Below are 24,801 nucleotides of genomic sequence, written 5' to 3'. Positions count from 1 at the left end.
TTTATTTACTTTTTTATTCTTTTTTTTTTTATTACTAAATAGCATTTTTTCTGCCAACTAAAGAATAGTACAAACTGTTCCGGCTATTTCCTTGAACTTATGCAAGGTGTCTCCTTTTCTGCTGATACGATGGAAATAATAGTTTCAAGAGAACAATATATCTCAGCAAAAGGCAGGTAAAGCTGACAACCATATCGGTTTCTTCCTACAGGACCTCATCAGCAAAGAAATTGGGCCTAGATAGGACGACAGTGATACCTACTCTCAACGCAGCGTAACGGACTTATTCTATCACAAATCAGGGTAATTTAAATTAGTGTAACACAGGACTTAACGAATCTGAGTGTTCAGGTTCAGAGCAAGCAAACGATTTAAGAACTCATTTTTAGGTGTGTGTATTATAGTGGGTCAATTCAAGCAGGCGTTTTAATATTTTTTATGTCTCTGGGCTATAAAATTTGGTGTTTTGGAACATCAAGCCCAATAATTACGTGAGGAATCACTCAACTGATGTCAAGGCCAGGGAAAACACAGAATAATAAAAGCAAAGAAACACCTGGGTGATTCACAAGGTATGATAGCAGGCATAGGAGAAAATATTATTGGACTTAACATCAGATCAATTGCATCAGATCATCAGACAGTAAAAACATCACAGCTTAACTACGTCAGCCAGGGATGTGTCTACAAGGCTGCACCTAAGTTCTACTGGAGTTTTCACCAGTGGAAAAATTTGCCCTAAACGCTGTGGTCTTAGCAGAGCTAAAATTTCAGTGATCTTCCACAGCAGGTATTGGCAGGTAGTACAGTGAGGAGGGGCATTGGTCAGTTAGAAGGGAGCCTTACACAAGCTCTCTAGCAGATTTTTACCATGAAATCCAAGGCCTCCTGTTTCTGAAGTCAATAATAAAACTGCAACTGTGTTCCAATCTAAAGCACTCTGCAGGCTCTGCGTCTCAGGCAGCTAATCACTTCTGTCAACTCGCTCTGAATTTTCAGGCACCTGAAGTCTCTTCCTGGCAATAGGAACAGTAGCAAAGGAGCAAGAAAACACATGTTGGCGATTACATTGTGGAAAGGAGAGATGGCCTGGAGAGAGACACTCACGTTTGCAGGTCTGGCTCTCATCTCTGTAGTATCCTGGGGAACAGACTGGAACACACATGCTGGTGTGGGACAGAACCAGGCTGCTGTTGCAGGAAGAGCAGGCGAAAGGGCCCCTGCCACTGCAGGTTTTGCAAGAGGGGTGACATCCTGCAGGGACAGCAAGAGCAAATGTTTCTGTCCAAGGAAAAGCAGATCTTTAAGCAAATTTCACGAGGTCTAGCAGAAGCACTCTCAGAGACCAAGCATGGCAATACTAAGTATCCAAAATTCTCACTAAATTCTAAGCCAGCTACTGGTGCTCAGCACTCAGGAGTGGCCTTACAGCCACTTTCAGCCTGTTGGAGGCTCTCCTTCACATTAGAGGCCCTTTATAACCACTTTATACCAGTGAACTAAGCAGCTCTAATACCCTACCAGCACCACAACTGTCCCCCCGGGAGGTGACGGAGGGCTTAAATGAGTTTATCCATGCTTTGTGTTCCACGTGCACTAGCTCTCTCCCCTTCTTCTCTTCTTCTGCTCTTTTTTTACCCATTCCTCTTTTGCTCAACCTTCTCTTCCCTTTAAGAACACGCAAATAACCCTACTGGATCAGACCAAGACCTGTGTACCAGAGAACAGTAAAACAGGGCAATCATATATCAGTACCTCCTTCTCATGCTTCCCCTCACCTATTTTCAGGCCAGTTCATCCTGAGCCTGATATGCTTCATCTGTTTAGAACCCCACCAAGTGCTTTTCTGACCTTTCCACACATCCCAGAAGACCTAAATCCATCCCTTCAGCAGGAGTTGCACAAGTACTACCTATTGCAAGAAGCAGCCCTGAAAGACAGTGAATTGTCCATCTCTGTGCACCCTCTCCCCATTTCACTCATGATTTCGTAGGCCTCCATCACATCCTCCCCACCAAGCAATCTCTTTTCCAGTTGAAGAGCTGTAGTCTGCTCAGTTGTTCACTGTTGAGAAGCCATCTGTTACCTTCACTCATCTTTGCTGCCCTTCCCTGAAGCTCGTCCAGTTCTACCGCTTCCCATTCGAGAGGAGCAGAACTGCTCACAGTATTCAACATCTTCAGTCAGCAGCAGAAGGAACTCTTCTATTTCTCTGCTCCTTTTAAACTGACTCCTGACATTTGATTTGCTTTTTCAATGTTGCTGGACACTGGGGTGACATTTTCACACAGTGATCGATCATTACCACTGCAAGAATGCCATCATTTTCTTGTGAAGCTAGAACAGGTGAACCCTTTGTGCACTGTTACACCTACCTAAACTAAACTTCCACGTTCTGCCTTACTGCCCAGACACTCCAAGTCTTACAAGATCCTTCTGCAATTCTTCATAGCCAGCAGTCCCCCTGACTGGTTTGAATAAGCAAGTACATTACTACCTTTTTCCTTCCCTACATTTTTAAAGAGATATTTTTATGTCACCCTTCTCTTTCCCTTTCCCTGTTTCTTTTCAATCCTTATCCCTTCTTCTCCCAGTCCTTCTACTACCTAATCTGACTGAAGAGATTTAAAATCCTGCAGTAGATGAGGCCAATCTACCCTATTATCTTTCCTGAAAGGGGAAACATAGACACAAAATTATTTGTCTGTTCAATTTCATGAGCCTTTACCTAAAGAATGATGTCATCATTATACCTATCAGGCCAAATTCATCATGAGTGAGAGTGGGCAAAGAAATCGAGAGGAGCAACTGCACTGCATTGTGCTGGAGATCTTAAAAGCTAGCACAAAATGCAATACGAGCTTTGACAGTCTGAATAATGTAACACTGCTTTTAAATGAAATCTTTATAACAAAGGGAGGAAATGCTGTCCCTAGGCTTAGATTTCCAGGGAGGCAAAATTTCTTTCTCGGGGGCCTTCCCATTAAATGACATGGGGAAAAACTCATATCTCAGAGATTTCATTTGCTAAAAACAGGTAAATAAACACACAACTCCTGGAGTGTTGACAGGAGCTTTGAAACAGTAACCATTAACATTCAGGTAAGATTAGGTAATGCCACTTCCTGCAAAGGGAGCAGGTTTGACATCTACATCTTAACTTTAATGTGCAGAATTTCTTGTCTTGATTTGCTTCTCTTAAAATAATCTGCCATACTCTATGTTCAGATTAAGATGCACTGGGCTCTGGAGGCCACTTAACAAGCAAAGCAACCTACTTCCTTCTAGGAAGAGTCCAAGAAACGTAAAACAGCACAAAGACTGAAATGCAAGACCATAAACAACAAAAACTGCAGCAGACTCGGGGATAGGTGAATACCTAAAAAGCTAGAGAACAGAATACGCTATCAATCTGTCTTCACCTACAGAGCCAGAGTGCTGCATTGACCAGTCATGCAGGCTGATGAAACTGTTTTGCTGTGTCAGAGGCTGCTAGGAATGATGGCCCTTTGGACCATTATTGTAGCAAGGCAATGCTCAAGGAGCATCAGGCAATCTGCATGGAGATCCTAGCTAGGATGACTAGTGGATGACTCCACTTCAGGTTGCAGACTTCTGGAAAAGTTCCTAGCATTAAGAGGTCTGTCTTTTATGAGCAGAAGTTGTACAGCTCCTTGCAGCACATGTCCAGAAAGTATCTTCAAGGACCAGCACCCAGAACTGTGCTGGCACCACACAAATTGGAGACTCAGTGGTGGGCACATGAAAAGTCTCTGTTTGAAATTATCCTTGACTGTGGTTAAATAGCCCATTTCCTCCTAGGAGCAACCTCAAGGCAGTCACTGCTACACAGAACACGCTATTTTCTGTGCCACCACCTTTGAGAGACAGGACTTACCAGAGACATATAGAAACTCACCTCCACCTCCTCCTCACAAGCACACTGCTGTCTGGTACTCACTACAGTTATCAATGTATTGAAATAGTGGGCTACATCCCACTAGCCTCAGCATGAGCTCAGGACAGTAGGGCAGTGCTGGCCTTAAAGAACTCACTGTCCAAAAACAGACACAGAGGAGGCATAGCACACAGAGTGTCCCCAGCTATCCAGCAGAGATGTCAGCCAGGAAGGACACCCCCAGCCTCCACTGCAGCATCTGCCCACTGGACCAGGCTTCTCTTCTGAGGAAGAGCCACTTCATGTGACATCTCGCAGGGATCCAGACAGACCCTGCCGCCTTCCTGCTACCTGTGGCTTCCGTAGGGACTACTCACTTTTGCAGGCACCGCTCTCGGCATAGTACCCCGCTGGACAGTCAGGAACACAGTGATCCCCCAGGAGCAAGTGACGGGCGTTCTGGCACTTCAGGCAGACGCTACCGGTGTCCCGCAGGTCGGCCACGCACTGACGACACAAAGGATGGCAGTCTAAAGGAAGCAGGGAATAATGGATACTGTGACCACGGATGAACAAAACAGAACCGCAATGGGGAAACACACTGCCAAGAACTCAAGGATCACATTAGGGGAGTAACTTTCAGAGCCCCTTACTGCTCTTTGGTGTACAAGAGCTGAGATCAGGTGCTAAACACTGCACTCCCACATGTTTGCAAGAGGGATGATCTGCATTCAAGGAGCACTCCTTTCCCTTTGCCCTCATTTCCACCTTACGTAATTTTCTTCCTGAGTATCACGGTCTCTTCACTTAGCCTCAGCAAATACACAGCTTGAATATTCTCTGCATCTCTCCTGCCCCATTCAAGCATCTTCCCTCCCTTCCCTGTTTAAACTAACATGGGAAAGCTTTGTCAGAAGCCAGTTCAAAGCACTCTATTTTCACCAGTCCTTTCTTTGATTTTTAGGTATGTCTACCTACAAGTTTCTCTGACAAAACTATGCTGCCAGCTATAGGCATTCACTCCCCTTTGCTCCCACCCTTTAAAAATGAAGAATACAACCTGTATAGGCTATCACCTTCTCCCATAGTTCATACCATTCAGACTTTCCCACACAACTGAGACATCCATATCCCAAAAAGGCCACAGCATACCTCAAAGCCAAGCCAAAAGCGGAATTTAGAGTTGCATGAGAGTGCCTCAAAACCTTTTCTTTTTTCTTTTTTCCCCAGCAGCACATTCTTTTTTCTTTTTTCCCCAGCAGCACACAAACGTATGTCTCCTGACCTCTATCTGAACTTGGGCGCTTCAAAAGGTTTTACAACAAGCCTTTTGTATGCACAACAGGGCAGTGTAAGGCAACCTGGAAGCCAAATTAATCCTCATTACGGTAATTCAGAAAATTATAAAGGAAATGACGACTGTCTTGAAAGAAATGTAATAATGAGGCTTGATTCTAGTACCTGGCCTCTTGTCAGATTTCTACTGAAGGTTCAACTTTCCGTCTTTTGTCTCTCCTGAAAGCATTACTACAGATTGTCAGGCAACCTAATTTTACAACCTGAAGACAGGGTCACATAGGAGTTCCAGGGAATTCTGCACCCATACCTGCAAGAATGCAACAGCAGCTAGTGTCTAACCCTAGCCTGATTTCTCCTAAATGTTACAAACAGACAAGTCTCACCAGACACTGGGGAGAAAGCACAGATGCGGCTCAGAAATAAATACAAGCCTGACTGCATACAGTATTCAAGGTCCTTAAAGCAGTTGCCTCCTTCCCCTCCTGACTTTACAGAATATGTAACCTACGTAGTCAGTTGCTGCCCCTCCCCAGCCACCTTGCAGACGGGAAATTAGCAGCCAGAGGGGAGGTAAAGGTGAGCAAGGACAAAGACCAGCGATAAGATAGCAACCCTGTAACTTCTCACTCCACCTCAGTCAGGACAGTGATAACAAGAGCAAAGCGGCACATGTGGTGGTGCTCCTGCATTCAGTGACAAACCTCAAAATCTCCTGCTTACAGCCGTTATCACACTGCACCTTGCTGATTCTGCACAGGCGAAGAACTCAATGCCCACAGTGTCAGCCCGAAGAGCGTGTACATCTTTACAGCCAAAGTAGGCCGAGGTCCCAAACCTGCACTGGCATCAGAGGACAGAGACCTGTCATCTACCTGCAGCCTCACTGAGGCCAGAAAGGATCTTCTGCTCACACGCAGCTCTTCGTAGGGGACAAGGATGACAAAGATGTCATCCAAAAGGCCCTGGACACCATATGTAATTTGCATGTGCAGGGCTGGAGGGAGGGAAAATTTTACGTGCTCATACTCAATAAAGTTAACATAATTCCAGCTAGTCCCTCATGCTTCCAATTCACCCAGCAATACGTGGACTCATCTTGTCAAAATAACACTCTTGCAGTTTAATCTCTCACGGCAGCCACTGGCAGCAGAGAGTTTTGGCTAGATGCAATACGTAATCAAACTCATAACTAGTTCTTCAGTAACCAAGAAGAAAAGAGACTCATGTACGCTCAATATGTTCCATAAACAGAGCATAAAAATGCAAGAGAGAAAATGTTGGGGGCCCAAATAACCAGAATCTACTGTAAATAACTGGACGTTCCCAAGGCAATGCTTAAAAGGCTTAAGTATCTAAAAAGCCAGGTGCTGCTGCAGCACACTCTCCTCCTCTCCAAAGCCTCTATCTGTGATCCTGTATGTTGAAAGAGGTCTTTTTTTCATTTATTGTTTTATGAGAAATCAGTCCATACCTCTCTTGTTCCTTTGAAAACCTGGAGATCAAAGAGCACACAACACAAAACTCCCCTGACACTTGTGGTGAATCTGAAGGGCCTTGGGGAACTAGTGACAGAGGAAAGGAAGAACTGAAGGACTTTGTATTGGAAAAGATTATTTAAATTTTTCACAGCAGGCTCTCTTTGAAGGAGCAGGAGCAGAGTATTTTCTTTATGCTTCCCAGCAATATCTCACATTCATATTTGTTTCCTGTTTCTGCCTTCTCCCTGTCAGTCCTCACTACCGCTCAGATGGGATGCGGCTCCATGTAGTCAGCTGCCTGAGTGTCAGGGGCCTCACATGCCATGTTTGCTGAGAGTCACTTTGGTTACCCAATTCCTTTAGACAACTTCTTGCTCACAGTCCCAATGCCTCCTCATTCATCTCTTCAAGATTACTAAGCTGTCTCCCACTACCCAGACAAAACTGCTCCCTGCTACCCTTTCAGCCCGCTCGACATTTCCTCTTTGTCAATTCAGTCACCTGTGCAAAATCTTACATATCACTGATCTTCCTATAAAGCAAGTTATATGACATAACGTACGATATCATGGCTTCATAGATTTCAATTTTCACAGCTAGTGCATCACCACACTCTCTTCAGCTTTTTCTTAGCGTGTAATGAAAATGTAAAGAAAATAGTGCCCTCCCTATACGGAAAAGTATCTATATACTGTTTCCTTGCCTGTAAACAGAGGGGAGCTGTTTAGGAAGCCAAAATTGTCCTTAAAGTGTTTGTGAATGCTCATAAAGGAAACCAGAGGCATTTCTACCTCTCAGTTCCTCCATTAGCAAAACAATCAACCACTTGTATTGTTTAAACACACTTCCCCTCTTAAGGCTCTTTTGAAAATTTTTCCCTGATTCAAGTTTCACGTTATACTGACTAAGGTATGGTATGAGGATTACAACAGGGCACTACTTTAAAACCATGTAATTTACAGGTGTGTCAGCATGCAAACATTCTGCAGCACCTTACAATATATCCAGAAAGAGAAATCACTGTAGCTGATTCAGAAGGACACCTAGGACTGACGAGGGTTTTTGTTTTGTTGTTTCTTCGGAGGGTTTTTTGCCTCTCTCTTAAAAGAGCTGAAATGGACTTTGTCATATAAACTAGTGAGATGAACTCCTGGTGAAGTGAAATCATGTTTGCAGGGAGATGCCTGCACCTTCTGAAAGGGGTGAGAGCTTCTCTAGGTGGAATAAGGTCCAGCTGGATGGTGCCTAGCACAAATGAGCCCAAATCAAAGTGGGGAAATAATCTTCCATTCTCCTCATCTAGCAATTCAGCTGATAATTTCTGTAGGAGATTGCACACCAGTGACTAAGCGGAGCTAAGCCTCCCTCTTGCTCTGCTTGGAGAAACTCCAGCTCTTTGGGACGTTATCAATGTCTCTCTAAGAGTACGGCAACAGCTCATTCTTTCTACAAGCAGCTGAGCGTATTTCTTGTTGCGGGTGTTTCTACTGGACTTTTAAGAGCAAGGCAGAGAGGCTTGTTATAGGCATCCTCCTAAGTGAGCTCTTCTCATTTGTCTTTGAATATTTTTACAATCACACACAGCCTGAAAAGCAAGCAAGGGCCTGAGCAGCTGAACTTGGGGATTGGGAGTTTCTTGGCAAGAAGGATGTAATTCTAAGTTAAGAACCCGCGGGACACTTTATCACAGAGCGTCTTGATTTTTGTTTTGTGCTAGCTGCCCTTTCTACCAATTCTTTTATGAAAACCTTTGCATCTGTTTACTCCTTAGCTGACTGCCCAGTAGAGCTCTATCCGTGAACTCCTTGCTTCATCTGCTGTGCAGTCCCTCTGCATGTTTCTAGTTGTCCTTCCACTGAGTCAGGAGAAGAGCAAGGAGGAAGCCTCAAGACAGGCATATGACTTTTTCAAAACAGAAAAGTGAGGTCAGGGTTTTATAAGCAGGACAACAGTTTGAATGACGGCTGCTTTCTAGGTTGGTAACTGCCACATTTCCTGAAGCTAAACTTGTCTCAGATGAACAGCTGAGAGAGGGAGAGGGAAATCAAATAATCTTTACAAAGTGGGAAACCACAAAACACAGAAGACCTGAGACTCAATAGAGGACGGCTAAAACCACACACACATTCCTGTGCATACACTATAAAATAAAATGCATAAACTGAGCACTCTCCAGAAGACAGCACAGGTTCATTATTCCCAAACAAGAGCTTGGAAAGTCACTGATCCTTTAAAATCTGACGCCATTTTATCATTCCTCTGCTTACACTTGAAATGCTTATTTGACAAACTGCTAAAAACAAGACTTTTTTTTTCTATTAACAAGGTGAATGTTCCAGTCCTCATTCAGGTAACATGTACAATAAAAACATTCATTCACAAGCAATGGTTTCAAGTGACAGTTGGTTTTCTCCATCCTCTATGAAAGATTTTTCCTCGCAGGTCTAATGCACAGCAGTCCCTATAATCACAACACGGTTCTGCCTGGAGGAGCAGGAACTGTAGATAGATGGGAAGATAACTATAAAAAAAAAGATTGCTTTGGGAAGCAAAGGAAAAAGCTTTGTTAGATTCTGATGCAAATCGTGTATTACACAAGTGTCAGGGGATTCATTGTTTTCTTTTATGGGACAGCTGCTCTTTAACTGGTAATTAATAACTTGCCAAGGCAAATTTAGCATTTCAATCAGTGCTGAACGAGGCAAATGAGTGAAACTTAACAGCCTGGATGAGGAGCTCTTTATCTGTAGCAGAACTAGCAACACTTACCATGTCCTTAAACATCAGACATAAATTTGGCACAAGGAGCAACACACTTTAAACTGCAAATCCAAGACCAAGGCACAGCTGTTTTCTAAAGGTAACAAATAACAATGTTCCTCTATGAGGATCTTTAAAACTTCAGTTAAACAAAGAAACATCACTGCATCTATTTGTAAGAGCACATAGACATTAAAGGTCCACAAGTTACAAAGACCAAGCAAAAATTTATACTGGCCTCTCTACCACAGGAGTGACACGAGTCAGCCACACAGCATGACTATGGTCAGAGCTGGGAGGAGGAAAGATGTCTCCTTATCCTCTTACTATGTTGTATCTGCAAAACCTTCTCTCCTGTTTTGAGAGCATAGACACTCAGTGACTCCAGCCACTGTGAACCAAGCCTTGAAAACATGCTTCTACTTTGAGAAGAAGACTCTACAAACAGTGGCCCATGTTCATGGCCTACTGGGCTTTGAAATAAAACTTGCTTAATTTGCAAAAAAAAGGATGCGTTACCAGACTGCAATTGCTTTGGAGTCTATAAGGTCAAGCAAGGTCCTTTCCAGCTGATTCATCACTGTCAGCATAGAGAGTCTCCAGGCCAAACCATGCCCTCCACAATGCCTGAGTGACCCCATTGTTTCCAATTTCTAGTCCTCATTACTGCCAGGCACCCTCACGTCTACTTAATCACCTGAGATTTGGGGAGTACGCTTATTGCTCCATGACACCTCACCAAATTTACAGGAAACAGCAGCCTAAAAGGGATAATTAAAGCACATAACACAAAGGAAGCAGCAAAGAAAAACCTCAGGAAAAATCTCTGTTTGTGATAAATGGTACTATTTTTTTTTGACTAAAACTTGCCGCTGGAAGCCCACATTTCCAAGGGCCTTTTCACAGGAAGCATATTGAAAAGTAATGGGAAAATAAGGCGGAAGAAATAAAATGCATACAGCTATGATGTTACAGGACATTAATGAGCATTGTTATATCCCCTGAAATTTTACAGGGCAGAGACAGCTCGCGACACTGAAATGCTGAGTAATTTCCATCCTGTGATCACCGGTCTGTATGAAACAGCTTGATTCCTCAGTCTGACTTCTTGTATACCTAAGGAGCTGTACAATACTTTTGGGACATTTTCCTACTCCTCAGACACCTCGTTCCCTCCTTTTTTTTGTCTGTGCTGTAATCAGGTAAAAGAATAACTGTTGGTTCAAAAGAAGATGAAGAAACAGGTCATAAAATTAATCTGTGGAGAGCAAAGAAATGAGCTTTTTGAAAAAAAAATATACACAAACACATATCTGTAAACAAAAAGAAGTCTCTGTGAAGGGGAGTCATCCAGACTACATTGAGAATGATTGCCTCTCAATGGATTTATTTATTATGTCTATTGCATTTTTTCCCTTTTTTTAGGCTTATCCAATTTGGAACTATTCAGCCTGGCATAAGCCTCAAACACTGTATCTTTTCGTGGTTTGATAAAGCTCAAAAATTGTTGGAGCGGTTCCCAGGATATGTTTATACATGCCTGCATGATGGATTAAAAGTGATTTCTCTTTTTAAATAGGTGAATGCAATTAGTGACTTCTGATGATAGGCTTAAGCGTAGGCACAGAGCACCCACAGAGTATAACCCCTGTGTATAAATCTTATTATCTCCCAAAAATGCACAAGCAATCCTAGCTGCGCCAGCTTTTCTTTAGGGCCCCGTAAGCTGCTTCTCATAATAAATGTTCCCTTAATTCACTTTGCTCTGTGCCGGACCTAAGCAGCTTTTTGTCCCTGCGTCCACCAAGCTTGGCTCTACCCTCAGAAGGGACCCTATTCCTGGCCACTGCTAGGTAACACCATCTCAGACATTACAGACATCTGGGACTGCTCCTTCCTGCGGGGCAAGCTGGTGCCCTTCTGCTTCCGTGTGACTGCAGGGAATGAGGAAAGCAAGCGCCCTGCCTTTGCAGAGTGCGGGGTGTTCTCACACAAACTGGAAGACCAGGGAATGCGGTGACAGGCTGTAAAGCTCAGACTGGAGCAAGATGCAGTTAAGTATCTGGCCTGTTTTGGTGACTGGAGAACCGGCAGTGCACAACCAAAGGTGAGCACATCACCACTGAACGGAGCAGAGCTGTAGCCCATCCTATTGTTAATAACTTATTTGTTACAATATTATTAACCATGTGACTGTTCCACTGATTCCCAGAAGTGCTCGTCTGTAGATGGGATCTCAAGCCTTCACCAAACCAGCAGCAGCAAGCCTGGCAGAAGACAGCCTTCTCTGCCACTCTCTCCTGCCTGCCCTACACAATTTGCAATTGGCTTCACACAGCTCTAGTGAAGATGTGCACAGCAGCAGAGGCAAGTGGTTTTGCTATACATTATTTACACTGGAGAATTTCCTAATGGTATTTTCATCAGTGTGACTTTCTTCTCATAGCAAGCATTTTGATTTTTTCGTGGTGTGCACTGAAATACCTGGCCACTGCTGCAGAAAGATCATCACTCTGTACGACCCATGCAATCTTCTCTTACTTACCCACACAATATCCCACCAGGTTGAGATATTGCTCTTCCTTGCAGCTAGTCCTGCACTTTCCACCAGCCAGAGTTGCGTGGGGATGACAGGTTATGCACTCCACGTCAGCAGGGCCATGGCATGTCTTGCAAGATGGATGACAGGCTGGGTAAGAAAACGAACACTCATTGTTACGCACTCAGTATAGCCTACCTTCCACCCTCCCCAGAAATCCAGCTCCTCTAGTAAGTTTTTACTCTTACATGGACACAAAATGATGTTGATAGCCTAAGTGACTGGAGAGTTCTAATTGGGAAGGTTTTGACATTCTTCTTTTAAATAAATGAGATGCCGAAAGCATTGAAAATTAAAAGCTTTGCTTCTTTTCTCTGAATAAAATCAAGGTATAGATCTATACAAAATACAGTTATCAGCCCATTTATTCCTCCCTCTAGCATATGTGTGTGCATATAGAAAGAGAGTGGGATGCAAGGGATAGATAAATTAAGCATCTTGGGATTATATAAAAATTATCGTGGGTATGAGTTTGATATGCATGAGTGGGAAAACCAGGAGTGAATTCTGCACAAATCCCTCCCAAACTGAAACCAATAAAACCTAAATGCCATGTCATCTCATTAGTCATTCTGTGTCTGGCAGAAGCTCAACAAAAGGATTGCAGAGAAAGAGATTAAGATTGCTCAAAAATATTTCACTTGGACTGTTTTTGTATCCTTCTACCTTTAAAGCCAGATGCCTTATTTCCATGATTTCCACACTACAGATCTGAGGTACTACAGCTAATGATCTGTAAAAACCTCTTAAAACTACTGTATAAACTCTTCAGTGAATGAAAGCACACAACTTCAAAGTCTCTCACCTCAGGACTCCCCTAGGCTATGTACGGTTGCTCCCTCTCCCCATGGAAGCTGGGGTTCTCACAGCTGCCACAATGTAAGGCTCCAATGTTTAAGACCTAACACATCAACTCCCACTACCCTCTCAGCTTCTCAGAAATTATGCCCATGATTTCACTGTTCAGTAAAAGCGATAGGAAGCGTCAAATTTCTAAACACACCTATATTAACCGAGCCTTGCTGTTCAAAAAATGCAGGAGATCTAAGCTGGCAGCATACAGAAAGCCACCACTTTCCTGACAGTGAAATTTTGTTCCCAAGACGTTTACATAAGCCTGGGATCTGAAGCAGTATAATGCAGCATTCAGCAGTTACCTCAACTCTTAGGTAGCAGCACACAACCTCAGAATTGATGAATCTTTACAAAGGCTTGCCAAATGAATATATTCATAGAGTTTTCCCCTGGATGAATAGATTGAATAAATAGAATGATGGACTTCAGAACTAGAGTTCCCTCTCTCTAAATTTGAGGCCTCCTGGGGAAGCAACCAATATAACTTCAGTAAATTTCTCCTACTACCAGGACAGATGCACGGACACTTGATCCAATAAATCTATTAAAAAAAATGACAACCTTCAGCTGACCTTGAAGGGACTGATCAGATTTCAAATGCCTGCTTTCCTCACCCATTGTCCTTAGCAGCTAATAAGGGCAGGCATGCCCCAAATGCCAGTTCTCTGCAAGAGGCACAGGGGACTGAATTGCTGCAGTCACTCTGAAAGTCAGCAGCTGCAATCATCTGCTTAGATGAGATCAAACAGCCTGAATAAAGGCCACATGCTGACTGATGGGCAAGCCTAGGACACAAACAAGTAATGCTGTCCCCCTTCCTAATCAGGCATATCCATAGAAGTAATGTTTTTTTCTCCCACATCTGCAGAATTTCTTCCTCCTAAACCCTGCCCTATAGTCAGCAGTGAATTAAAAATAAATCTAATTCATATGGACAATATACTTATCTAGACTAATAAAACCAGTCCATGCTTCAGTGCTATTCAGTATGTTAAAGAGCTCTTCACCCACAATGTGCTGGCTAAGAATATCACCTAAGCTCACTGAAATAAAAAGCAAAATATTTTCAGGAAACCAATCCAGGGGAGCAAAACTGATTATAATTTCTGTTTCAATGCGTATGCCTCTCTCCCATTAGAAGGGGATTCCATTTCCTGAAATTGGACTGTACTATTCTCCCCTGAAAGTACTTAGCGTCATATAATCTCACAGCATCTCTACAGTGAGAAATGCATTACAAAACATGCACGCAATGAAATTTGTGGTTTAAGCTGCAGGTGCCTGCACTACGCACTCACAGTAGCAGTGATCTTCGTGGCTGAACAGCCCCTCTGGGCACTCAGAGAGGCATCGGCCTTCAAGCAGGACGTGGGAAGACGGACAAGCTGTACAGTCCTGGGCAGCGCTCCCCATGCAGCCTGCACAGGAGGAGTGGCACCCTGCAGGAAAGGGAAAAACAGAGACAGAGAGAGCACAATTGGTTTCTAGCTTCTCTCTGCTGTTTCTGTCCTAGAGTCCAGTTAGATTGCTTTCTCCCCTGAGAAAACAAGAAGGTATTTGCTTTATAGGATTCTCTGCTTGTGAAATGCAAAAAGGGCAAAAGGGCTAAGGCTGTACAGCATATTTCTTGAAGATAAGGAGCAAGCACAGATAGCTGCATATTTAATCTGTCTTTGCACCCATGCAATTCATTCCTGAATTTCTAAAACAGAAAGCTGAGATGCACAAGCAATGTAATACCTATCGCCTGCCTTTAAGAGCTCTGGGCTCCTGCCAGCTGACCAGGGTTTAAAATCAGCTCTTGCTATCACCCCGCAGTTACCCCAGGAAGGATTTTCTATCTAGCTGCACAGTAGGCTTAGGTCATCGTCCATCCTGGAGCAGTAACAGTGGCAGGCTCATCACCTGACTTCACAGGTGACAAACAATTGAACTGAATTGAAACAAACTATTGAACCCTCATTAAAAGGACTATTCGGGGAAAAAGAAAGAGAGTAATTAAGGGCGCAGAGTTGAAATGTTAGATTCCTTCACCCTGGCCTTTACTGCTCCCAATCCTAAAATGAGCCAGCTTAAACTAATAATCTGATTAAATAAATATATAAACTGATTACCTAAAAGAACTAATATTTATCATGACAGTGACTAGAACATTAGAAGAACATGTAGAGAAATATTTCTGTGGATTTGTGAGAAATTCACAACCACGCAGGCAAAACTTCCTAAACTAATGCTTTAACCTGCACGTGAACACATTTTTATTCTGAACAGATACTGCAGGCATGGTACACATCTATCGTGGGTTTACATTTTCAAAAGGGTGCATCTACACACTTTGCATTAATATTTTATGAGGGAAACTCAAAGTTTGAAATATTGAGTCTTCACACCCTTGTGCAATAAATCAAACAACTATTCTAATGCCATTACTAATACAGCAGAACTAGTAACACACAGGGCTGTGTCGGCATTCTTGCCCAATGACGTAACCCAGCACTGCTGCCGAACTCTGCTCAGGCCTGTTTGTGCAGGTCCGTTCCCCAATTCAAAGCAGTGGTATATGGACTTCTTCATTCAGTTTCAATACCATAACTTAGAGTCAGCCAAGAAAATCCATCACCTGCCAAGGGGCAGGCACTGCATGCAAGAGTCCCGGAATTAGGTCTGGAGCCTCTCCAAGCACGCCAGCAAATACATTCCATGGCAGAGGCTCAGCTGCTATAAGGTACCATCTCTCCACTGACCTAAATGGGGATATGGTAGTTCATGCTGACTGGGGATGCTTCCATGTAATTTTGCAAATAAAGAAACACAGAAACTGCGGTGACTCTTCTCTACGTGCTTCACAGCAATGTAAGAGAACAAGGAATGTTCTTCACTTAAGGAAAAATGGAAGACAACATTCTTCCAGCAATTATTTTCAAAGGTGATTTGAACTACGTTTCAAAAGCTGTCACAGAAATTTACAGAAGAGAGTTTCCCTTCTCCCAGTCCAAACGCTTAACTCTCTGGACACGTGAGGTCCTTTTTGCTTCAAGCTTGTGCTGCAAAGTACTGGAATGTGGACTGGACACTCTACACTAATGCCTTTGGGAACCAACTAAAGCACTGGACCCATTACAGTTTGTGCAGTCCACTGCTTAGACAAAATCATTCTGCAAAAAAATGGCATTTCTTCCTTCTTCAGGGCCCTAAGACAAGAAATGAGCTCCTACAGACTCCCTCCATCAAGCTGAGAGGAAGAGAAAAAAGTAACATAAATGTATCCTAAATTATGTCCATTTCTGGAAAATATTTTTTGAGCAGGTAGAAACAGCCATCGGTAGCATTATTATTATTATTACTATTACTATTATTTAAGTGCTGTAGAGTGACTGCCCGTACAACTGTTCTTTCCACAAAGGGGATCCCCATTTGTGAAAATAACATTTCTCTCTAGGCTTAAGGTGGGCTGTGTTGGCTCAAGACATCCAGTCTAACCTCTCAGTCTGTTCTCATCTCATTGTTTTCAAGATACTGCAACAAGCTTCTTCTGTACACACACACACAGCAGCTGCCACCAGCACCACTCTGCCAGACTGAGTGACTGGCTGCTCTACCCAGAAAACATTCTTAGTCGAAGCCTACAACAGTTTTTTCTCAGAGCAGCGGGAAACCATAAATGTCCTGAACGCACACCATCTGAGCCTCTCTTCCAAACTCTAGCCTTCAATGGAAACGCTTCCTATTTGGGATTTCAGGAGCAGCAACGTAGCAATGGCTGAAAGGTGTGCTGAAGCATGTATCAGAAGAGCTCTGTCAACAGAAAAGACTGCTGTGGGATGTCTTGACCTGCTGCAGGGGATAATAAGGAGACAGCTCAGTGTTTTCTGAAAACGCACACTCTATTTTCACCTTTAAGGATTGTTTCTGCTCCAAAATAAGTCAGTGGTAAAAGCTGCATCCTCAACTTCAGCGAAGAGAAGGCTAAGCTGTTACTGTAGACTTGAACATAGTTATTTAGAAAGGTTGAACTGAATCCTTTACTTACAAACTATTGTAGAGCATATTTTCCTTCAGAAGTACTACCATATGCCATTCTGAGAGTTACTCAGCTTAAATTTTCATGACTGTCACAAGGCAAACACTAGAGCTCAAAGCACATAAAAAGCAAACGCAGTATGAGACCACCCCAAACATCCAAAGCCCAGTGTAGCCCTGTGCTGAAGGCCTTGAGCAACTGTTCACATCTCTACTCACGTCTGCAAACTCCTGTGCTATCCAGGTAGAACCGGGCTTGGCAGTGAGAGAGGCAAAGGCCATGTATGGCTCCTTCCACGTGCTGGTCAGGCTGCAGTACATCCGGCACCCTGCACTGCACGCAATGAAAGGCCTCTGGGCCGACGCAGGTGCGACAGGATGGGTGGCAACCTGTGCGCAGGTAAGAGAACAGTTAGAGCCACAGCTCTGAGAACAGCTTTCTGAGACAGATGGACAAGGCACAACAGCTGTGCAAACGGGAGCATCTTGTCCTAAACATGAGAGAGAAGGGGAAGAAAACACTGATTTGGGCCTTCTTGGTCATCCCACTTTTCAGTTCTGCATTATTGCAGACAATCCAACGGTCAAACAGCCAGCAAAGAGTGCACAACTACCTTGCAGCAACTCGTACGCTAAAGAATCTGTTCAAAAATCAGACAGCATGCTGCATTTTCTATAACGGAACCGGATTTTTAAAATAATATTTTGCCATCTTTTCCTAAATAAAAAATAATGGCTCTTTTCTTCAATAAATAAAGTAGATAGACAAATAATGGAGGGAAAAAACCTGCAGTTCTATGCCGCAGGCATTCAAATTTTTCCTTTAACTTCTAGAATTGCAAAGGTGAACACAACCTCACTAGGATAGACGTCAAGAAATTACAGTCTGAAAGGGTTCATGGGTAGCACAAATTCATCTCCTGAATTTTCAGTTTTTTCACTGCTGCAAAATGACTTCAACCTTAGCAAATTCACTAGGTAAGTGTAAAATGTCATTTGCCTCTTAACTTGTGTCAAGAAAAATTTTGAAGTGCTAGGAATGTACATTTATTTCCAGAGCACATGGATAAAATATCCCCAAGATCATGAAATCCTGAGCAGGTGAAACCACAAAGCTCAAATATAAATTTTTTTTTTTCTTCAAAGTGGAAAACAATCAGTAGACAATCATGGAAATTACTCATTCCTTGACCAGTTCGGCATAGGAAAAAGGACTAGAAGCATAGCTGGATACTCCAAGCACAGCACACCAACAGCCAATATAGACAGACTGATTTACAGCAACCAAGGAGCTTACCCAAATTACATGGCTTACCCTTGCAGACATTTTGATCCTGATAAAAACCCTCTCCACAGCCTTGCAGGCACTGTCCCTTACGCAATGCCAGAGGAAGGGAACAGGAGGTACAGTGGGTGGCCAAAGGTCCCTCACAGGTGGAGCACAAATCATGACAAGCTGAAAAAGAGAAAGAGCACATGGAACTGAAATATTCCATTTATTCTGCTTGCAGGTGGTGTAGCTGGCTACAGTATCCTCCAGCCAACAATGAAAGCTCAGAACTGGCAGGACATTCAGCTATGTGAAGTAATGAGAGTAGAAGCACACAAGTATTAATAACTAGTAACATAGTAATAATAACTCCCACTCACAGTGTTTTGAGTATGTATCTCAGTATGTCTCAATGCACTTCACAAACCAAAGAGGTTATTTAAAATAATCCATCACAAGTGAACGAAAGAAATGGAAAATGGAAATTCCTTTTCCCACCCTCAATTTCACACTCTTAAAGTTCCCTCCCCACAGGAACACATCTGGGGAAAAGAAGACAACATGTGGAGGGTGCCCTGAGAGCCATAAGAAAGATCATGCAAAAATGCCTGTTACCTCTGCATCTTCCACTGCTGTCTGGGAAATATCCATCTGGGCACTCTGAAATGCATTTCCCATCGTGTAACATCTTATCCGAAGCACAGGTTAAACATTTTGGTTGGTCTGAATAGCACGTTTCACAGGACTGGTCACAAGCTGACAAAGAGGACATCTCATCAACCAAAAGCACTAACCAAAACCTGGCTACACACATAAAGTAACGCAAACCACGCCTTCTTCTTTCTTTGTCAGAAATATATCTTTAAATGGTCTTCTCCAGCACAAGTAACCTTTCGCACTTCCCTGCAATACGTAGTGACATTCACAGAGGTAGACGTGCGAGCGCTGACATGCATTCACTGCCCTGTATCCTGTCTAGGACTCTGAGAAAGCGCAGGTACCGGGAGCAGGTCTACACCAGCACCCCCTCCCCGCTGGCATAGGTGAGGCCGCCCAGGCACTTACAGCCCAGATACCTGGGGCAGCTTAGGGAGAGGAAGACTTACAAATCCCACCAGTCTCCTGTTCCCGTAACGGGGCATTTGGAGAAAAAAGTTTGCATCTCCGTGTCTGGCTGTGCCTGGATCTACTGTTAACAGCACCAAAGATTTCCATTTCCGAGCACAAGAGTGCAAAGGGGCACGGATGATCTCATGGCTGCCTTATAGCTTCTGTTTCCCTGTCTGCAGCAGACTTGCTCTCCGTTTGGTCTGCACACCCTTCAAGTCTGCAAGGCTTTTCTTTCCACCAGCAATGCTACCAGCTAGACTGTTGAGGTATAATTATATCAACATCCTGAAACTCAATGTACAAGGCTCTCTTTGCCTGTAATTTTTGCCTCTGAGTGGCATTTCAGGCTGAGAGTACACGTCAGCTTTGTACGGTGCAAAAGTACCATAGATATCTGCATGTAGACCAAACACTAAACCCTCTTCTTTTTCTTTCCTAATTAAAATCTCTAACAATTATCCAGTGAATCTAGAGACAGGTATATATGTCCTAGGACATACAGAAGAACCGCTCCAGTAAATGTGGTTTTTTTCTGTTCACCACTGGTCTGTGAACAGGGAGCATCATTATGAACACTTTCATGTGTGAAAATCATGTCATAAATCTTTACAGATTTTTGCAAAACAAGCATCAGTCCTCAAGCTGTTCAGGAATTGAAAGATAGGGGGAAGTTGAGAGTTGATCATTTTTTCTCTTCTTCCTCTTTTCTTCAAATCAAAATTTTGAGTGTGAAAATGCATCAAAAATCAGCCATGATAATGTTTTCAGTCAATTTTTGTGGTCTATATTATCCCTGGTATTCACTTCTGAAGTTAAGTTACCTGTTATATGATGACCTTTAAATGAGAGAAGCAGTATGAAACTCTGGCTTCTCTAAGTCAGTGGCACTACTGCTGCTGAATATTCAGAAGGGCCAAGCATTTTACTTGTACAGTTTTTGCTTCTTTTCTCCAGTTGAGAGCCTCCCTTTAAAACAGCTTACAGGGCTCCACTTGGGCACTGAAATGCATGTTGTAGGTAGAAGTGGAAAAACCTGAATTCTGGAGGTTCTGAGCAGCAACTATGCAGCTTTGAGAAATCACTGGCAGTAAAACTGCAAATATGGGCAAGGTGCATCTAAACAGAACTTCCTTCTCAGCTTAGATGATTTTCAGCTAAAGATGTAAAATTTCAACTCTGTGCACTTCGAACACATGCTTATAGAATTTACTGGTGTAAACATCAACCAAAGCAAAAGGGAACCTGGTCAAAAGTGAAATCCAGCCAGAAGTGGCCATAATAGCAAAATTTTTTCAACAGGCTCCAGGTTTTAAGCCCTTTCTAACTAGCTGTAGCTTAGACAGACTTGCATGAAGACAGGCAACCCCTGCATCACTACTACTGACTCTGTTGGACACTCCATCAAAGCAGCTGGAGCTGGCTGAAACAGAGACCTGGCCTGCATAGTTGCGGCAAAATTTAGATTCTTTATTTATCTGAGATTTTTTTCCTTCATCAGCTGCTTGACTTGGTCCTTAATTTCCTCCAGCCTTCCTTTCCCCTTCTTTTAACTAACCTTTCCAGTTCCCAAGTCTCATCTGTTGTGCAGGTATTAGTTACTGTGACGCTGAATTATAATACAATTTACAGAAACCTGCTGGCAAGGGCCATTTCTCTTGCCGCAGACAAATGGATTTGTCATGCCCTCAGAAACATGTCAGTTGTGCTTTTATGCTGTTCAGTGAGGGAAACAACCTTAAACCTTTCAGCATCTGATTACCTTAAATGAATTAATAATCTTACAAACAGCAGCTTTCCCCATCCTATTATTTATGCACAAGGTGCATCTGGCTTCTTACACATGAATAAAATCACAGCTGCTGCCTGGCTAAATGAAATATTGATTCCCTTTTTGCAGAGCATTTCTCAAACTTCTTGCAATTGGAGAATAAAAAAACCAGGTATTTACCGCTGCAGATTCCATCCTTCAAGTAAAATCCCTGTCCACAGCTGGCCACACATAGCCCTGCTTTTAGCATGTGTGATGTGTCTTTACAGGACAAACAATTGTTCTCAGCGGCTCCCCAGCATGAGGAACAGGACTTGTGACAAGCTGCAGGAAAGAAAGCAAAGAATTAATGAATGATGAACTTCCAATTGACTTTTCAAAATAAAGAGTTTGCAGGAATTCACTTTTTTGCAATTTTTCTTCCTTATATTCACAGGCGTTTACACTGCTTCAGCGTAAATGAACACTGAAGGCTTTTCAGTACTTCAGGAAAGGAAAAGAAAAAGAAAACAAAAAAACACTGCTTTGTTGTGTTACTATTTTCATCCAAGCCATCTTGTGGGTACATCTTACACCTTCATTTTGTACTTGCAAGATGACATACAATAAACATCAGTTAGGTAGCTGTAGGGATGTGTTGGTAACCAGACAGGAGGAGGGCTGGTAACACTATTAAGTCCTTCTCCTCATGGTGCTAGGTGCTGTACGAGCACAAAGTGAAGGGAAGGGTAAAGAGCCCCTGTTGCGCACTATTTAAAAATAAGGCTACAGTCGGATCCTCAGAGTGACTACTGACATGAACAGCACTTCACGAATGAATAAAGCATCAGACTGCAGGGCTGCAGTCAAGATCTTGCAAAATTGAAGCAAGACGGCCTCCTCCTGAAAATCCCTCCTTCTGCCCTTCCAAGACTCTGCACCGGAGTACAAGACCCTGACTGCTGGCTGCTGCCAGCCAAGTAGGGCAGAAATCCTCACACACTCAGGCTCCGAAATTCCTGGGGACAGGCGGGCAGTGGGTTCCAGGTACAGTCCAGTGCAAGACTGCAAGTCTTATCCCTTACATTGCCAGAGGAAGAGAAGGAACATTTCTTTACTGAGTTTAAAGTCAGATACGTTTCTCTCAGGGTGAGCCATGTATCATGGCTGGTGCACAGTGATGTTCTACGTACTCCTAAAGTATATCACATTTTGTGACGCAGGCTGTAGAAATTCCGCCCCCCCCCCCCCCCCGGCATCTTGGCACAGGAACACACAGGCAGAAGAGAGTGATGCTCGAGCACAGTGACTCAAGGTGTGAAATGTTACAAGTAAACTAATAACTATATGGAGATCAGTTCTGCCTCCCCAAAAAATGTTGAATGAGCAGCCTTATACAAAACTGTTGAGCTGTGAGGGAAATTCCCACACCATGGCTAGTGTTTATGGAATTTGTGCAGCAGACATATGTTAAATATGTTAAATGTGCTACTACTGCTTGCATAAACTGTGCAAATTACAATTCTTTAAGCTATTACATTTTTTTCTTGATTACATTCAAATAGGTTCTAAATACATTCATAAATTTATTATTTTGCAATGAGACATGTATGTGTTTGTGTTCCCAGACCATGGCAGGTGGGAGAAAACAGAACTTTATGACATTTGCCCTGTATCCATGAACACGTCTAAAGCTGCAGCTGCCCAAGAAAAACTCTTCTGCAAGTAGTCTCAGCGTAATAGGGAATCAGCAGACAAAGCAGCAGCTCACTGGGGAAAGAAAACTCATGCTCTCTAGGAGGCTTAATGCACTTAACTCAGAACACATTTACGTATGGAAGTTACACGAACAAACCCGTTCCAATAAAAAAAATCCCTAAATGAGAGACAGTTCATCCTCTCCCCAATAGCAGGTGAGATTGAAAATGTTTCCGCTCCAGGACCGTGTCTAATGTAGCAGGGCAAGGTGAACTAGCACAATGTCAACACTATCAAGTGCATGTAACTGTGGCTGAAGCAGAATGCAACCAATACCAGACATCCCATCCCGAGGTAAAAATTGCTGAAATATCTTTGCCTGCAGCAACTAAGTGGATGTCTGTAAATAAATCAGCAGAAGTGACTGCATTGCCAGGAAACTGTTTTCACCTTTTCTTGTTATTTTCAGTTCAGATTTGGGAAGGGTCATTTTGTACTCTCTCCTCTCCTCAGCGTGGATACTGGCCACAAAAGCAAGATCCTGCAGCTTAACCAGACACTGCTGCTGAATGAAAGATGTTCAAAATAATATATTTGGCCTTCCAGTTTCAACAGGATGCACAGTTACTTTGCCTCAGCTGACATGAGGGCATTCACTAAGCTGCAGTAACAGGTTTTTCCAGAAAATCAATGCAAACAGACTAAACTTCCAGGGTCTCATTTATGGTTAAAGCAGGAACACCCCAAGGCTCATGAGCCAAAGGGCCTCTTTCTCTGCTCTGTTACTCAGGAGTTCCAGGCATAAAAACTAAGAGTTGCACAGAAGTGACAGAGGCCCAGTGCTTTTAGAAGACAGGACTTTCTGCAAGGGCATGTTCCCTTTAGCAAAAGCAGCACATGCAGGCATCAGTGTCTGCACTCTGCTGCATCCCAGACTACCCCGAGTGCCCCAAATCACTGGTCACTCTGGCATAACCAACACATTTCATTACAGCACTCAGACACGAAGCGCAGTGCCAGGTATGAACAATGACTGCCTTCCATGCTCTGCCTTTCTGTTCGATCATGGCTGACCAAAATCACTGAAAGCTCCACTTACCAAACAGTCTCTTTTTTGCATCAGCATAGGTGCAACATTCACAGGCCTGACGAAAGCAGGAGGCAGGCCAGTGCAAAGGGCATCCCACCAAGAACACAACGAGAAGTTGTTGCCCGGCTTTTGGAAAGCACAGGTGGGTTCCAACAGCTCTGTGCTGTGTGGTAGCAGGAACCACCTCTAACATGTCCTCACTGTGAGCTGGGCAAGCTTAGCTTACTCATATTCAATCATTTGTTCTCAAGGTAAGCCTCTGCAGCCAGGACACAGCAGAGAAAAACAACGGGACATGAATAGAAATCCAAGTGCTTTGCTACAGAGTGAGCTGGGTCTGTTAGTGTCAAGTTACACACTGCAATATTTGCACTTTGGGAGATCAAAACAGAAACACTTGAGTTCTGCCTAGGCTTTTGAATAATCCTGAAAACATAAATAATTAAGTTGGAAAAATGCAGTGAGAGCACTGAAAACTCCAAGTCCTTTGAGCCCTTCTGTTTTACTGGGCAGATTTCTTTTCTTTTTTTCTCCTTCACTTTGCTTTGGCTTTTGGATTTTTTTCTTAACTGTTTCCATGGCCCATTTCCAGCACAAAGACTTCATCTATCACTCTGCCCTACGCAGGATTCAAACTGACCCATGATTATTAAATGCACTGCTACATACCTGAACCTGCCACCTTTTATTCTCAAATCTCCTTTCTCTTAATGGTTTCAATACTTTACAGAATGGAGGGTGGGGGAGAGTAATAACCCTGGTGTAAGAGTAGAATCGTGAAAAGATCAAACAACTTCATTCCAAAATTCAAATTAGATTCAATTGGACTAGACATTATAAAAAATGGACAAAAGATGAATTCATTGCGTTTTGTTGTTGCAATGCAGACGACAGTGTCTCAACAACAGGATGGATTAAGTAACCAGTTCTTATAGGTCTTTTTCAACTCCAAAGCTAATTCCTCAAGAGAGACTTTA

General features: G+C 43.1%; 1 protein-coding gene across 1 annotated transcript in view; it reads right to left on the bottom strand.

Annotated features, from left to right (window-relative positions):
- FRAS1 (Fraser extracellular matrix complex subunit 1) overlaps nucleotides 1-24,801 on the bottom strand; it is a 194,287-nt gene that overhangs the window by 79,087 nt on the left and 90,399 nt on the right. The window contains exons 14-21 of the mRNA XM_064510451.1: nucleotides 21,238-21,381; nucleotides 18,795-18,935; nucleotides 18,225-18,365; nucleotides 17,129-17,299; nucleotides 14,188-14,328; nucleotides 11,981-12,124; nucleotides 4,276-4,428; nucleotides 1,108-1,254 (exon numbers count right to left, since the gene is read on the bottom strand). Of these exons, the coding sequence (XP_064366521.1) occupies nucleotides 1,108-1,254; nucleotides 4,276-4,428; nucleotides 11,981-12,124; nucleotides 14,188-14,328; nucleotides 17,129-17,299; nucleotides 18,225-18,365; nucleotides 18,795-18,935; nucleotides 21,238-21,381 (1,182 nt within the window). The remainder of the gene's footprint in view (nucleotides 1-1,107; nucleotides 1,255-4,275; nucleotides 4,429-11,980; nucleotides 12,125-14,187; nucleotides 14,329-17,128; nucleotides 17,300-18,224; nucleotides 18,366-18,794; nucleotides 18,936-21,237; nucleotides 21,382-24,801) is intronic.

Source organism: Dromaius novaehollandiae, chromosome 4 (genome assembly GCF_036370855.1).
Source record: "Dromaius novaehollandiae isolate bDroNov1 chromosome 4, bDroNov1.hap1, whole genome shotgun sequence".
Taxonomy (NCBI): domain Eukaryota; kingdom Metazoa; phylum Chordata; class Aves; order Casuariiformes; family Dromaiidae; genus Dromaius; species Dromaius novaehollandiae.
This window is presented reverse-complemented; position numbering and strand designations above follow the sequence as displayed.